The 15054-nt window shown below is 43.5% G+C and overlaps 1 protein-coding gene across 4 annotated transcripts in view; it reads right to left on the bottom strand.

Annotated features, from left to right (window-relative positions):
- Positions 1-15054, bottom strand: part of LOC135237562 (neural cell adhesion molecule L1-like) — a 52289-nt gene that overhangs the window by 17021 nt on the left and 20214 nt on the right. For all 4 annotated transcript variants that reach the window (XM_064304810.1, XM_064304809.1, XM_064304807.1 and 1 more), the window contains 13 exons: positions 13207-13397; positions 11463-11585; positions 10315-10485; positions 9945-10059; positions 8448-8632; positions 7490-7621; positions 6088-6231; positions 5435-5546; positions 3915-4075; positions 1973-2129; positions 1341-1465; positions 839-943; positions 278-475 (listed from right to left, as the gene is read on the bottom strand). In XM_064304810.1, coding sequence (XP_064160880.1) covers positions 278-475; positions 839-943; positions 1341-1465; positions 1973-2129; positions 3915-4075; positions 5435-5546; positions 6088-6231; positions 7490-7621; positions 8448-8632; positions 9945-10059; positions 10315-10485; positions 11463-11585; positions 13207-13397 — 1919 coding nt within the window. The remainder of the gene's footprint in view (positions 1-277; positions 476-838; positions 944-1340; positions 1466-1972; positions 2130-3914; positions 4076-5434; positions 5547-6087; positions 6232-7489; positions 7622-8447; positions 8633-9944; positions 10060-10314; positions 10486-11462; positions 11586-13206; positions 13398-15054) is intronic.

Genomic DNA, 15054 nt, shown 5'->3' on the forward strand with positions numbered 1-15054 from the left:
CACTATAAGACAGGAGAGATGGAAACAGAGATGCACTTCCTCCTTGCACAAAATATTTACTAATTTAAAAAAAATCTAGAATTATAAATTAACCCCAATTATAAATAATTTAATTTGCTAATCAAAAGAAATATAAAAATGTGCAAAACCAAAAAACCTGACCTCCCAGTCAACGCTCCCTTACTTCATGATGCGGGGAAAAAAAGGTTTTCACTCTCTTGAAAATCATTTAATGGTAAAAGCGTGTTTGCAAAACATGTAGGAGCCAGAAACACACCGGCAGCAGGCATCTCGTAGAGCTCAGGGGACTCCGCGGGGTCACTCTCTCCCAGCCCGTTGATGGCTTTGACCTGAACACGGTAGATGCAGAACGGATGGAGGTGGAGGTCCGCCTGGGCAACATCTCCCTTCACCCTTTTCTCCTTCACCCATTCCCCCTTTCCAAACCGCTGCTCCTCAACCTCCACAATGAATGCTGGACAGAGAGCGAGAGAGAGAGAGAGAAAGAGAGAGAGAGAGAGAGAGCAAGAGAGAGAGAGAGAGAGAAAGAGAGAGAGAGACGTTTCAATATTTATTGAAAATAATTGTTATATTGTTGTTGATGTCATGTATTTATGTGTTGTATGTGTGAGGCACGTGTGATGTCATGTATTGTGTGTTGTATGTGTGAGGCACGTGTGATGTCATGTATTGTGTGTTGTATGTGTGAGGCACGTGTGATGTCATGTATTGTGTGTTGTATGTGTGAGGCACGTGTGATGTCATGTATTGTGTGTTGTATGTGTGAGGCACGTGTGATGTCATGTATTGCGTGTTGTATGTGTGAGGCATGTGTTACCCTCAATGGGGCTGTTGTGATGGTCTCCAGGGGTCCAGCGGACGGTCAGGCGTTCTGGGTCTGGGTGTTCGATAACCTGAAGGTTCTTGGGTGGATCGGGCCGGTCTGAGAGATTGGAGAAAAGACTGAGCCACACGGAGAGGACAGAGGATACACTTTGCAATATGACTATCTGATTGGCTGAGGAAGCATGACATATGGCAAAAACCTTAAAGGCTGGGGCAACATAAGATATGGGGATAAAACCGGATCGGCTGAGGGATCTTGAGATATGCAAACAAAACCTGATTGACTGGAAGAACAAAAGATGAGAAAAAATCTGATTGGTTACAGGAATGTGATATGACAAAATTTGATAGGCCAGGAGAACACAATACAACCTGATTGGCTGGGAGAACTTGAGATATGCAAGGAAAACCTGATTAGTTGAAATAACAGAAGCTATGGGCAGAAAACCTCATTGAGTCGTATGGTTGTGTTGGCTTATGAATGGGCATCTTACCCATTACAATAATGGAAACAGTGGCATCGGCCATATCCAGGTTTGTTATGACTTCACAGGTGTACTTCCCCTCATCTTCAGACTGAATGTCTGAAATCATCAGGGAGGGGCCATCAAATGTGTACCTGAAATGCATGACATCACACAATTACTTCCAGATCCACGACAGTTAAGCACTGAAAACTCTCACAAATGTCACATCAGCATACAGATTTCAATTTTACGGCATGCAAGTACAAGATAATACAAAAGACAGAAAAAAAACACATCACAGATTCATACACTTGGAATTTTGAGTTGTTGGATTATTTGGATTTATTTCAATGAATCAGTTTCAGATAAATCATTTTATTTTAAACTAAGTTCCCCATTTTTTCCACATTTATACTTACCATTGGTGGTTCTAAGTTGACCCAGATATGTGCACTAAGCTCTGATTTTTATAATAATACATGCAGAATCCTGCTAAATTTACAGTCACACATGCAGAATATATCTCTAACTAGTCATACACAGAATTGAGCTCTAACATTTGTCACATACACAGAATACAGCTCTAACATCAGGCAGACACACATAATATACCTCTAACGACAACCACACTCATAATATGTATTAAAGACATCTCTTACTTGTTTTCGGAGGACTCCATGAGTTTCTGTCTCCCCTTCCTCCACTGTCTCTGTACGATTTTTAGCTGGGCGTCGATGCGGGCGTGGCAGGTGATGGTGACCAATTGTCCACTGCGAACTCGCTGAGACTCAGGAAGTGGCTGGATCACTGACCGGTCTGACAAAAGAGAAATGACATCATTCCAATGACATCACCACATCTGATGGAGACATGGGCGACCGGATGGCCAGTCCTGATCAAAGTAGCATGACTTCATGTCTGATAGAGATCACATGATTGCACAAAGATTACATCATGAGAGCACAGTGATTAATGTGTTATCCTAATTACATTGTTTCATGATGGGGACAATCTCACCATGGATCATTCCAGTGTAGGGGGCTGAGGGCTAATCATGTTGTCCTATGACTTCTGTTTAAAATGTCTGAATGGGTTACATCAACACACATCCCCTGGCTATAGCCTAGCAAACACAGACTATACACATGTAACTATATGCCATCAGCTCCATAATGTTTGGGACAAAGATACTTGTTTTTTGGATTTGGCACTGTCCTCCACAATTTCAGATTTGGAATCAAGCATGGGGTTAACGTGCAGATTCTCAGCGTTTATTAGAAGGTATTTTTCTAAATTTTGGTTTCACCATGTAGAAATTACCGCATATTTTATAAATGGTCACCCCACTTCAGGGCACCATAATGTTTGGAGCATATTAATGTTATGTAAATGCAAGTTGCCATGTTTAGTACTTTGTTACGCATCCTTTCCGGCAATGACTGCTTGAAGTCTGTGATCCATAGACATCACGGAGGTGCTGATCTGGTGATGCTCTGCCAGGCCTGCACTACTGCCATCTTCAGTGCCTGCTTGTCTCCGGGGCTGGATGCCATTTTCTTTTTTCAAGTTTTCTCTTCAGCATATGACATGCACGTGCAATTGATTTTAGATTGGGTGAATGACTTGGCATTTCAAGAATTTTCCTGTTTTTCACATTTGAAAAAACTTGCTTTGGCAGTATGTTTGGGATCGTTGTCTTGCTGTAGGATAACGCGTCGTCCAATGAGTTTAGAGGAATTTGTTTGAGCTTGAGCAGATAAGCCTCTTTTGTGCTCTTCAGAATTAATTCTGCTGCTGCTATCAGCAGTTACATTATCAACGAAGACAAGTGAGCCAGTACCTGTGGCAGCCATACATGCCCAAACCATAACACCCCCACCACCATGTTTCACAGATGAGGGGGGGGGGGGGCTGCTTTAGATTTTTGGCAGTTATTTTTGCTTCCAAAATTTGCCCTTGCGATCACTCTAATAAAAGTGAATCTTGGTCTCATTTGTTTATAAGACCTTTTTTCCAGAACTGTGCAGGATCTTTTAAATCCTTCATAGCACACTATAGCGTAGCCATCCTGTTTTTGCGCCAAACTAGTGGTTTGCATCTTGCAGAGTAGCCTCTGTAGGCCGTTTGTTAAGTCTTCTGCAGACAGCAGTCACTGACGCATCCACACCTGCCCCTGGAGAGTGTTTTTGATCTGTCAAACAGGTGTTCTGGGGTTTTTCTTCATTATGTTGAGAATACTTCAATCATCGGTTTTCCCTGGTCTGCCAGGCCCATTGCGATGACTGAGCTCACCAGTGCTCGCGTTTATCTTAATGTTGTGAAGTTGATATTGGCAAGCCTAAGGTTTGATGTCTCTGACTGTTTTTATTATTATTTCTCAGCCTCATAATGACTTCCTTGACTTTATACACACACACACACACACACAGGCACACACACATATATAGTCTGTGTTAGCCTGGGATAGCTTGGGTTAGCGTTTTGCTAATGTCGCACGTAGGCCAATTTAGGCTATCTTTTGGAGGAAACCGAGACTGAAGGTACGTTAACATGAAGGCAGATTTATTAATCCGAGGTGATTCGAGCGATGGTTTCACTCACTGAACACCTGCAGCTGGGCAGTGATCGACAGGTTGCTGTTCAGCACTGAGCAGGTGTACAAGCCGGCGTCCTCCATGGAGGTGTTGTTAACCTGCAGGACTCCGGTGGTGAGAATGGACATCCGGGGGTTGGAGAGCACCGAGTCCCAACTCGGGCTGTCCCTGTGTCAAAAAAAGAAAAAAAACACATTCGGATACCCGCACAACACCATCATCAGAACTCTCTCCGCATGGACAATTCGCAATCACGAATGCACGCACACATGCACACAAATCAGAACTCTCTGTGTGTGCACTGAACACGATCACATAATACAAACACACACGCAAGTACACACACATGCACACAAATCAGAACTCTCTGTGTGTGCACTGAACACGATCACATAATACAAACACACACGCAAGTACACACACATGCACACAAATCAGAACTCTGTGTGTGTGTGTGCACTGAACACAATCACATAATACAATCACAAACACACACCGCCCATCCCTCTGTCTTTGCTCTAAACACAATCAAAAAACTAAAGCCATATCCCTGAATGAGCACAATCAGGAGCAGCTAAAGTATATAAACCAGTGGTTTCCAAACTGAGAATGAGGACCCATTCCTGAGAGGGGCTGTGAAAAATATATGTATATGTAATATGTAATATACATAGAGTAGTCAATGTCAATCACAGCAGTCCCGTATTTTGTGTGTTCATGTTTGTATTTTTTTACTCTGCAATAGTTTTATATTTAAAGTGCACATGAAACTTGGAGCACTAGTTTAAAAAAAAAAAAAAAACATTTTAAATTCATATTTATATTGAATTTTAATTAAGGGGAAGGTCCCAAAGAAGTATTCCCTCATTATGTGGATCATCTGGCAACCACTGATATAAATAAAATGGAAAAAAAAACAATCATACTACCCCATTTGGAATTATATAAATGCTGTTAGAATTTATTTAACACTGAGAATTTTGCTGTATATCGTAAAGTATATATTGAAGCAAATGTGTGCCACTGAGATTTTGTTCCAAAAAACAACCCAAGGAGCGAAATACCCCCTGAAGAAGGATGGGCATTCCTAAGAAACCCCTGTGAAAGGGACTATACAGGTTTACAGGTGCTTAGAACAAAATTCATCCATCCATCCATTATCTATACCCACATATCCTGAGCAGGGTTGCGGAGGGTGCTGGAGCCTATCCCAGCATGCATTGGGCGAGAGGCAGGAATACACCCTGGACAGGCCGCCAATCTATCGCAGGGTGCACACATACCATTCACTCGCACACTCATACCTATGGGAAATTTAGAGTCTCCAATTAGCCTACCTGCATGTCTTTGGACTGTGGGAGGAAACCGGAGTACCCGGAGGAAACCCACACGGAGAACATGCAAACTCCACACAGAAAGGCCGAGATTCGAACCCATGACCTTCTTGCTGTGAGGCGACAGTGCTACCCACTACCCACCGTGCAAATGATCATGTAATAAAGTATTAGCCCTTTCACGGCCCCTTACCACGTAACCTTGGGACGGGGGGATCCGAAAGTGTTGCATTTGAGGGCAGCTGTCTGACCCTCGGTTACTTTGTAGACCTCCTCATCCTTTGTAAGGATCTGAGGAGGAAGCACTGCAGAGCGGGGGAGGAAGGGGGGGGGGGAGAGAAAGAGAGAAACAGATGGAGAGAGAAAGAGAGGGAGAGAGAAACACAGAGAGAGAGGGGGAAGAAACAGAGAGGGAGTAAGAAACAGACAGAAAGAGAGGGAGAGAGAAACAGAGATGGGGGAGTGAAGAAAAGAAAAAGGGTGATAAAAACAACAGAGAAACAGAAGGGGAATGAGCATGAAAGAAAGAGAGATAAAAAGGGACACAGAAACAGAGGAGAGAGAGAGAGGGAGAGAAAGAGCGGGAGAGAAAGCAAGGGAGTATATTTAGTCAAACTGAAATGAAAAAGCAGGACATTTTTATTATAAGAGAAAAGCCAAATTTGCCATTTAACTTGGTACTACTTTGTAATTGAAACAAAACAAGAATCTATCAGTAAAAGACTGACATTAGGGGAGGAGACTGTGATGGAGAGAGGAGTGTGTGATTAGGGAAGAAGACTGATGGGTGGAGTCTTTGAAAGGGGAGGAGTCTGAGACTGTGCGGGGGATGAGGAGATCACTCACTTATCACATGAATGAAGGCGTTGACGAGGATGGTGCCGTGCTTGTTGGATGCCTGACACTGATACACTGCCGTGTCTTCAAACTTAACTTCTTTGAGTATTATCGTTCCTCCATGGACCCTGCGCCTGGAATCCTGGTCAATGCCTGCAGCGACACAACTCGGTCAGACCAAATGCTGAGTTTAAAATCATGAGTTTAGTTCAGAAGGCAAAGATCTGCGCCCGCTTTTCACCGTGTGACAGATTACAAAGGCATACTATGCAGGAGTTTTTAAGCCTTACTGTGGTTCTGTGTTTACAATTTAAAAAGTCTCCTCCTTCAACCCCGCCCATAAACCCAGGGTACCCCACCTAACACAGCTAGTTGGATAGCTAGAGGCGTTAGCATTGTGAAATGAGCGACTGAGCACGACAGTAAGAACGCAGATTTGATTATTAGCTTAATTCATTCCATGACGTTGAATGTAATAGCGGTTTTATTGTTGGGAATTTTATTTAGAAAATTCCAGACCCTCTTAAAAGTCCTCATTGTCACTAGCTAATGCTACTCGCAGGCCCAACAGAGAACAAGCCAACTCCACGTTGCTTTTCATCCCATCTCACGCCGCCGAGGAAAAGTATTTCCAAGGTTAACTAGTTCTTGAATACGTCCGGTTGGCTTGTCTTTTGTGCTTCGCTCCTAGCTAGCAACAAACACCTCTGAAATTTGATTCTAAACCACAGTAGCCACACCCACTCATCATCACACAGAAAAGAGCGGCACGTCCATAAATGTTTCAAACACATTTTAGAATAACAAATACAGGTACGTGAATTTTGAAAAAGTGCATAAAGCCAGAGATTGCCATGGCATAATAGATATGCCATTGCACAGTTATTTCATAATATTTTCAAGCTAAAAATCTTTCTTAGTATGCTTTTAAAGAACAGTAAAATTATTGTTTCGACAGTATACAAGATTCTGTATATTTCTGAAGAGTACAACCTGCAATGCTTGTTGTACCTTTGTGTCGACTCTACATACTCTGTCCACTTTATGTAAATTTAAATAATCCATATATGTTACATGCATAGTTTGGTATAAAATTCTTGAACAGCTTGTATAATACTGTAGTTTTTCAAAGAGGTTATGCAGTTTTGCGTATCTTTCAGTAATTGTGTTTCCTGGTGCATAATTGTGCTGTTGTATATGGTTTTATAAAGTTTTGTGTAGTGTCATGTAATTGTGCGGTTGTGTAGTTTTCCTCAGGGCTGTGTCATTATGTAGTTGTGCGCTTTTTCTCAGTGTTGGGAATTGTGTGGTTGTGCAGTTTAGTCAGTGCAGTGTAATTACATGCTTTGCAGTTTTGCTCAGTGTTTTGTAATTGTGTGATGGTGCAGCTGGCTCAGTGCGGTGAAGTGACCTGAAATGGGGTCTCCGTTCATGCTCCAGGAGATGCTGGGCGTGGGGATGCCGCTGGCCTCGCAGTGCAGACGCACGGTCTCTCCAGGGGCGTAGAGCTGGCTCTCAGGCTGCTTGGTCCAGTGTGGAGCCGCTGAGAAAATACAACCATCATCATCATCACCATCATCACAGTATTCACCATCATCACACTATTCAGCATCTCCATCGTCATCAACATTATCACACTATTCAGCATCTCCATCATCAACAACAACATGGCGACTATTCAGTGCCACCATCATCATCATCACCATCATCAAACTATTCAGCATCACCATCATCATCACCATCATCACACTATTCAACATCACCATCATCATCGCCATCACCACACTATTCAGCATCACCATCATCATCATCATCATCACACTATTCAGCATCATCATCACCATCATCACACTATTCAGCATCACCATCATCATCATCATCATCATCACCACACTATTCAGCATCATCATCATCACCATCATCACACTATTCAGCATCTCCATCATCGTCATCATCATCATCATCATCATCACCACCACACTATTCAGCATCACCATCATCATCACACTATTCAGCATCATCATCATCATCATCATCATCATCATCATCATCATCACACTATTCAGCATCACCATCATCATCACACTATTCAACATCACCATCATCACACTATTCAGTGCCATCATCATCATCATCACCATCATCATCACCAGACTATTCAGCGGCACCATCATCATCATCACCATCATCACACTATTCAGCATCATCATCATCACCACACTATTCAGCATCATCATCATCATCATCACCATCATCACACTATTTAGCATCACCATCATCATCATCATCATCACCATCATCACACTATTCAGACAGCAAATGTCCAAACTGTTATTTATGTGGAAACGAACGTGGTGCGACTCTCCTACCTTCCACGGTGACGGTGAAGGAGTGCTTGGCTACGCCCATCAAGTTGGTGGCCTGGCACTCGTACTCCCCGTCGTCGTTTTCTGAGATCTCCGCGAAGCTCAGCCACATGCCGTGATTCTGCTTGGAGGTGCGAGAGGCCGAGAGAGTGCCGTCCTTCCTCACCCACTGCACCGTGGGAGTAGGGCTGCGGAGGGATCCACAATCTCGTTACTGCCGTTGATGATGAACATTACTTCATTAAGATTAGCTATAGCATTAGCAGCACTATGCCGACTTTTGATCAACTATATTGTCCAAAGCACTCCTTAATGTAACTTATCAGACGCCCTGATGCAGAGCAGCTTACACAACATTTTACATTTTTACATAGCAATTTATACAGCTGGATATATACTGAAACAATTCAGGTTAAGTTCTCGACAAGTGTACGTCAGATATCTAGCTTTTAGATTACTGCCTTTAAGAAACAGGCGATGTTCATTGATCTGGTAAACTTTCTCTGTGCGAGTACAGTTATGTTATCCATTCCCTCGCTGTCTGTCTCTCCCCCACTCCATTACAAACACCAACGGAAAGCTTTTGGGGGCAATTAGGGCCACGCTGGAGGTTGTTTAAATGTAAATAAACTGCAGTCTCCTGAAGTGTTTCCTCTCCTAATAATAATGGTTGTTGAGTTCTGATAGTTGAAATTCAATTTTTAGAGTTATTTTCAGTTAAAAGGGAAAATCATCATGGTACGATTTGATTCTGTATTTTGCCTGAAGATGGATAATGCAACTGGTGAAACTGAACAATTATCATATCAGTAATTATCATATCAGTATTGTGAAATCGCAAAGACAGACAGGTTACAGTCACACAGACAGACAGGCCACAGTCCCACAGACAGACAGGCCACAGTCACACAAACAGGTAGCAGTCACGCAGACAGGTCACAGTCACACAGGCAGACAGGCCACAGTCATACAGACAGACAGGTGACAGTCACGCAGACAGACAGGTGACAGTCACACAGACAGACAGGTGACAGTCACGCAGACAGGTCACAGTCACACAGACAGGTGACAGATATTTAGACAGGTCACAGTCACACAGACAGGTCACAGTCATGCAGACAGGTCACAATCACACAGACAGGTCACAGTCATGCAGACAGGTCACAATCACGCAGACAGGTCACAGTCACAAAGGCAGACAGGTCATAGTCACACAGACAGACAGGTCAGTCACACAGACAGACAGGTCACAGTCATGCAGACAGGTCACAGTCACACAGGCAGACAGGTTACAGTCACACAGACAGACAGGTCACAGTCATGCAGACAGGTCACAGTCACACAGGCAGACAGGTCACAGTCACACAGACAGACAGGTCACAGTCACACAGACAGACAGGTCACAGTCATGCAGACAGGTCACAGTCACACAGGCAGACAGGTCACAGTCACACAGACAGACAGGTCACAGTCCAACAGAGAGGTCACAGTCACACTCACTGTCCTTCGGGGATGCACTCCAGCACCAGGCTTTTGCCTCTCAGGGCCAAATGAGAGCTGCGGCCTGTAGACGGACTCAGTAGACTGGGCTTCCTGTTGCTTACCACTGCGTTAGCTGGGGGAGAGAGAGAGAAAGAGAGAGAGAGAGAGAGAGAGAGAGAGAGAGGGAGAGAGAAAATGTACTCACACTAGCATTTACTCTCAGTTGCAGCTTCTCATATTGATAGATTTTTACATGTAAAACGAGGATTTACTGCGTCTTAATACCAAACTGAATGAAGGGCAATAGGAGCAGGTAGGAGACAGCGAACAGGGAGGGCAGGTAGGAAGGCAGATTACGAACAGAAGCCAGGTGTGGCGTGATACTCACAGGGGATAACGGTGAGAGATATAGGCTCCATGGGTAGGATGGTCCTGGCGTTGGTGTAGTGAGGGTTACAGCTGTAGTCGGAGCGGCTGTCGCTGGCGTTCACGTTGGCGAAGTACAGGCTGCCGTCCAGGCCGGTAGTCACCCTCTCACTCAGCTGGATGTGCTTCAGGTCTGGAGACAGGAAGCAGACATCAGTATGCATGCGCCATTTAAACCCTGTGCAATTCAATCACTTATTCTTCCTGTCCAAGCCTAATTTACTCAGCTGGGTATGCTGAGTGCGCTGAGTCACTATCTTCCGGCTTAACACTGAATGAAATAAAAAAAGGTGCAGTGTTGGGCCGTCTGGGTAGTGTAGAGGTATAAGCACCGGCCTACCACTGCAGATACCCGGGTTCAATCCCCGGCAGCGGCACTTCCGGCTTGGTCAGACATTCCTAAGAACATAATTGGCAGTGTTCGCGGGTGGGAAGCCGGTGAGGGTATGAGTCCTGATCGTTGCATTAGCGACTCCTACTGGTTGGTCGGGGTGCCTCTTCAGCATGCTGAGTGATCTGGGGAAGATAGCGTGAACCTCCGCGCGCGTTACACTCTCCCAGTGAAACTCCTCACCTTCAGGTGAAATGAAGCGGCTGGCGACTCCACATGTATTGGAGGAGACATGTGGTAGTCTACACCCTCCCCAGACCGACAGAGGATAGCGCATTGGGAATTGGTATAACGACTAAATTGGGGAGAAAATGGCAAAAAAAATGTGCAGGGTGGGGGCACAGGTTCTGATACTGCCCAGACACCGGTAGGAGCTACAGACAGGTACAGGCACAGGTAGAAGCTGAAGAGAGATACAGATACAGGTAGAAGCTGAAGAGAGATACAGACACAGGTAGAAGGTGAAGACAGATACAGACAAGGGTAGAGGCTGAAGAGAGATACAGACACAGGTAGAAGTCGAAGACAGATACAAGCACAGGTAGAAGCTGAAGAGAGATACAGATATAGGTAGAAGATGAAGACAGATACAGGCACAGGTAGAAGCTGAAGAGAGATACAGGCACAGGTAGAAGCTGAAGACAGTTACAGGCACAGGTAGAAGCTGAAGACAGACACAGGAACAGGTAGAAGCTGGTAACACACACAAATTGACTCACCTTTGTCCATCCAGTGAATTTGTGGTGGGGCACTGCTAAAGGGTGGGTTACAGTTCAGGACCACGCTATGCCCCTCCTCCACACTAATTTTCACCTTCTTCTCTTTCGGCAGGGTGGGATTATCTGAAAAAGGGATGGGGGTGGGGGTGGGGGGTGGGGGGTGGGTGGGGTGTAGGGTGGTTGTTAATCAGGCTCCAGTACCAGAAAAATCTGACCCAGAGAAGCACACGAACAAGTGCATACAATGTATTACCAAATCACAAGAAGAGTTATCTTAGACAGGATGTATAATTGCCCTCAGGATAGAATACAAATTGCAACAATAAGATGGACTGCATTTGAGCAGGTTGCTCTGGGAATTGGATTCCCTCAAAGGATTAGTGCTCTGCTTTATTTACATAAATGGCCTCAATAAAGATGTTAGTTGCAGGACAGTTAAATTGACACAATACCTGAGCTGTGTAGAAAATGTAGGAAAATGTTTGGAAGCTACTAAAGTAAATAACTCGATCTTAAATTGGGCAGCCTTGTGTAAAAAGAAAATGAACATCTATGATTATAATGTTATGACGACAACAGCAATGCAGACATAAATATTTATTGGGAAGTAGCTAAATTTAGATGTTTGGAAAAGGCTTTGCCATAATAGTTATCCCAAGTCTATTCATGTACAGCCATTTGGTATTTTTTTAAAAGGGCAAACAGGAAGCTGGAATTATACAGTAAAGAGGTATTGAGTATAAATGGAAGGAGAGTATAAGTTCAGGCCCTTTTCCAGACTACATTTATAGTAACCCCTCCCTGTTCCCATTAGAAGGGTATTTTTAAGTACAAAGAAGGGCCACAAACAGGTTCCATGGCAACAGTGGGGCACTAAGTAGAGGGGGGCAGGCTTCCGGACACTTTTTTAAACATTTTTGTTCAGAAATGAGATGATAAACTAAAAACACTGCACTGTGAAAATCGAACACAAACTCACAAGCTATTCACAATTTCTTCAAAACCTTGTAAAAAGTGCAAAATAACAATGGCATATTTAATATATTTAGTTTCAAATGTGACTCAACTCGGCCACCAAAAACATTAGCAGCACATTTCGTACAGTATTATCTACAGCACAGCTTGTCTGCAAACACACACGCAATGTATGGAACGGCTTGTAGTAGAGCCAGAGTCCCTTGCGATGTTTTAAGTCCAAGCTTGTCACACTGCTGCATTTTCACTTGCAATTTTTTAAATTTTTAATTCCGTATAGGAATGTTGCATTCAACAATAAATCACTAATACAAATGATATGGTTAGTCTTGTGCTTCCTGTCTCTTGAACCAATAGCACATTAAAAGATGTAACAATAATGTAAAAATTATAATACTTTTGAATATATAGTGTCTTTTCTTACATGGTAAAGGAAGCAATAAAATAATGATGACATAAAGGAATAAAACAGAATAAAGACATTCCATATTGAATAATACAGTAATAGCGATACATGTGAAGTATTTAACCTGTATTTATATTTTCTCTTTTTAAATTATGCATTTAAAAGCTCTTGATGTGCCCTAGTATGCTTACACCCTCAAGATGGAATGCACAGCTGTGTTAAACATACATTATTTTTGCTGTGCCTGATTGGAAGACTTACTCTTATCCCTGTGGATGATGAAGCTCTATAAAGGAGGTACTTCTTTCATTCAAGCAAAACGGAACAGTGGGAGCACCGATGGCAGTTAGAGAACGGACTCACTCTCGATGATCAGCCGGGCCTCGTCCGAGACGGCGGTGCCGAGCTCGTTGGCGGCATAGCAGCGGTATCGTCCCCGGTACTGCTCCACCGGGTCACTCGCCACCACGGTGAACGTTCCAGAATTGTTCGACACCGAAGTCCCAGGGTCCGCGATGGGGTCGAAGCGCGTCCCGTTCCTAGTCCAGCGAAATCTGGCGACCGAGCGGGAGAGGCTGTGAGGTTATTACTCTTACCACGTTATAACGATCTCATATCTTGTGTTGTCTGTCTCCTGAGTATTATAATCAATTTACTGCCATGCAAACAATCAGAGCCATTTCCTGGAATGAGAGACTGACACCCATCAATGACTTTTCAAGGCTTTTCATCACTGCAGTGACTGCCATTGACTGTGTGGGTATGGTCTGGTATAGACTGTGTGGGAATGATGTTGTATAAGCTGTGTGGGAATGATCTGGTAAAGACCGTATGGGAATGTTCTGGTTTAGACTGTCTGGGAATATAGTCTGGTATAAACTGAGTGGGAATGATCTGGTATAGACTGTCTTTGTCATGGGTCAAGGTGAGGTGGACCCAAATGCAGACTCGGACAACAGACTGGCGAAACTCCCGTAGGGGATGTTTAATTCGAAAGTACACAATACAGCAGGCAGTCTCGTAGTCAGTTCATGCAAAGATCAAAACCAGAAAAATCCACTGGGCAAAAGTACAAAATCGGAAGGCAAAATCAAAGTCGGTGAACAGGCGGAGGTCAGAAAAGGAAATCAGCAAAACAAAGACGGCAGGCAAAAATCGGTGGTCGGGAAAACAGGCCAGATGTAAACATGAGTCAAACAAACGAGAGCGTAAACGCTGGAAAGGCACTGTAAACAGAAGGCACAATCTGGCAAAGAAGAACAGGGAAACAGAATATATACCAAGGAAACCAGGTGCGTGAAATGAGAGAGAATGAACAGAGTGTGAACATGCAAACAGGGAATAGGTGAATGAAATAACTGATTAACCAGTGTGTGAGAATGCGGCCAGAACAGGTGAGAGTGATCAGCTGAGGGGAGAGAGAGTAGAGGAAAAACCACGCCCACACAAAAACCGAAACAAAGATCGTGCAGGAGAAAAACAGATAGTTAACTAAAAGGTGACAAAAAAAAAAACAGAAACATCACAGTCTTGGATTAGTCTGGTATAGAATATGTTGAAAAGATCTTGTATAGAGAGTGGGCATAGTTTGGTATAGACTGATATTGTATAGACTGTGTTAGAAAGATCTTGTATAGACTGTGTGGGAATAGTTTGGTATGGACTGTGTGGAAATAATCTGGTATAGACTGTGTTGGAAAGATCTTGTATAGACTGTGTGGGAACAGTCTGGCAAAGACTGTGGGAATGATCTGGTATAGACTGTGTGGGAATAGTCTGGTATAGACCATGTTAGAAAGATCTTGTATAGACTGTGTGGGAACAGTCTGGCAAAGACTGTGGGAATGATCTGGTATAGACTGTGTGGGAATAGTCTGGTATAGACCATGTTAGAAAGATCTTGTATAGACTGTGTAGGAATAGTCTGGTATAGACTGTGTTAGAAAGATCTTGTATAGACTGCGTAGGAATAGTCTGGTATAGACTGTGTTAGAACAATCTTGTATAGACTGTGTGGGAATAGTCTTGTATAGACTTTGTTGGAAATACCTTGTATAGGCTGTGCAAAATGTTCTGGAGTGCTGCATGGACCTTCATAGTTATGTTTGAAAAATCCAGGAAAATATTATCCTAACTATTTCATAAAGGTAATTCGTAAAATTTGAAATTTTCATATGTGACAGTCGTGACTCAGCAGAAGAGATGTCATGC

The sequence above is a fragment of the Anguilla rostrata genome, chromosome 13 (assembly GCF_018555375.3).
Source record: "Anguilla rostrata isolate EN2019 chromosome 13, ASM1855537v3, whole genome shotgun sequence".
Taxonomy (NCBI): Eukaryota; Metazoa; Chordata; class Actinopteri; order Anguilliformes; family Anguillidae; genus Anguilla; species Anguilla rostrata.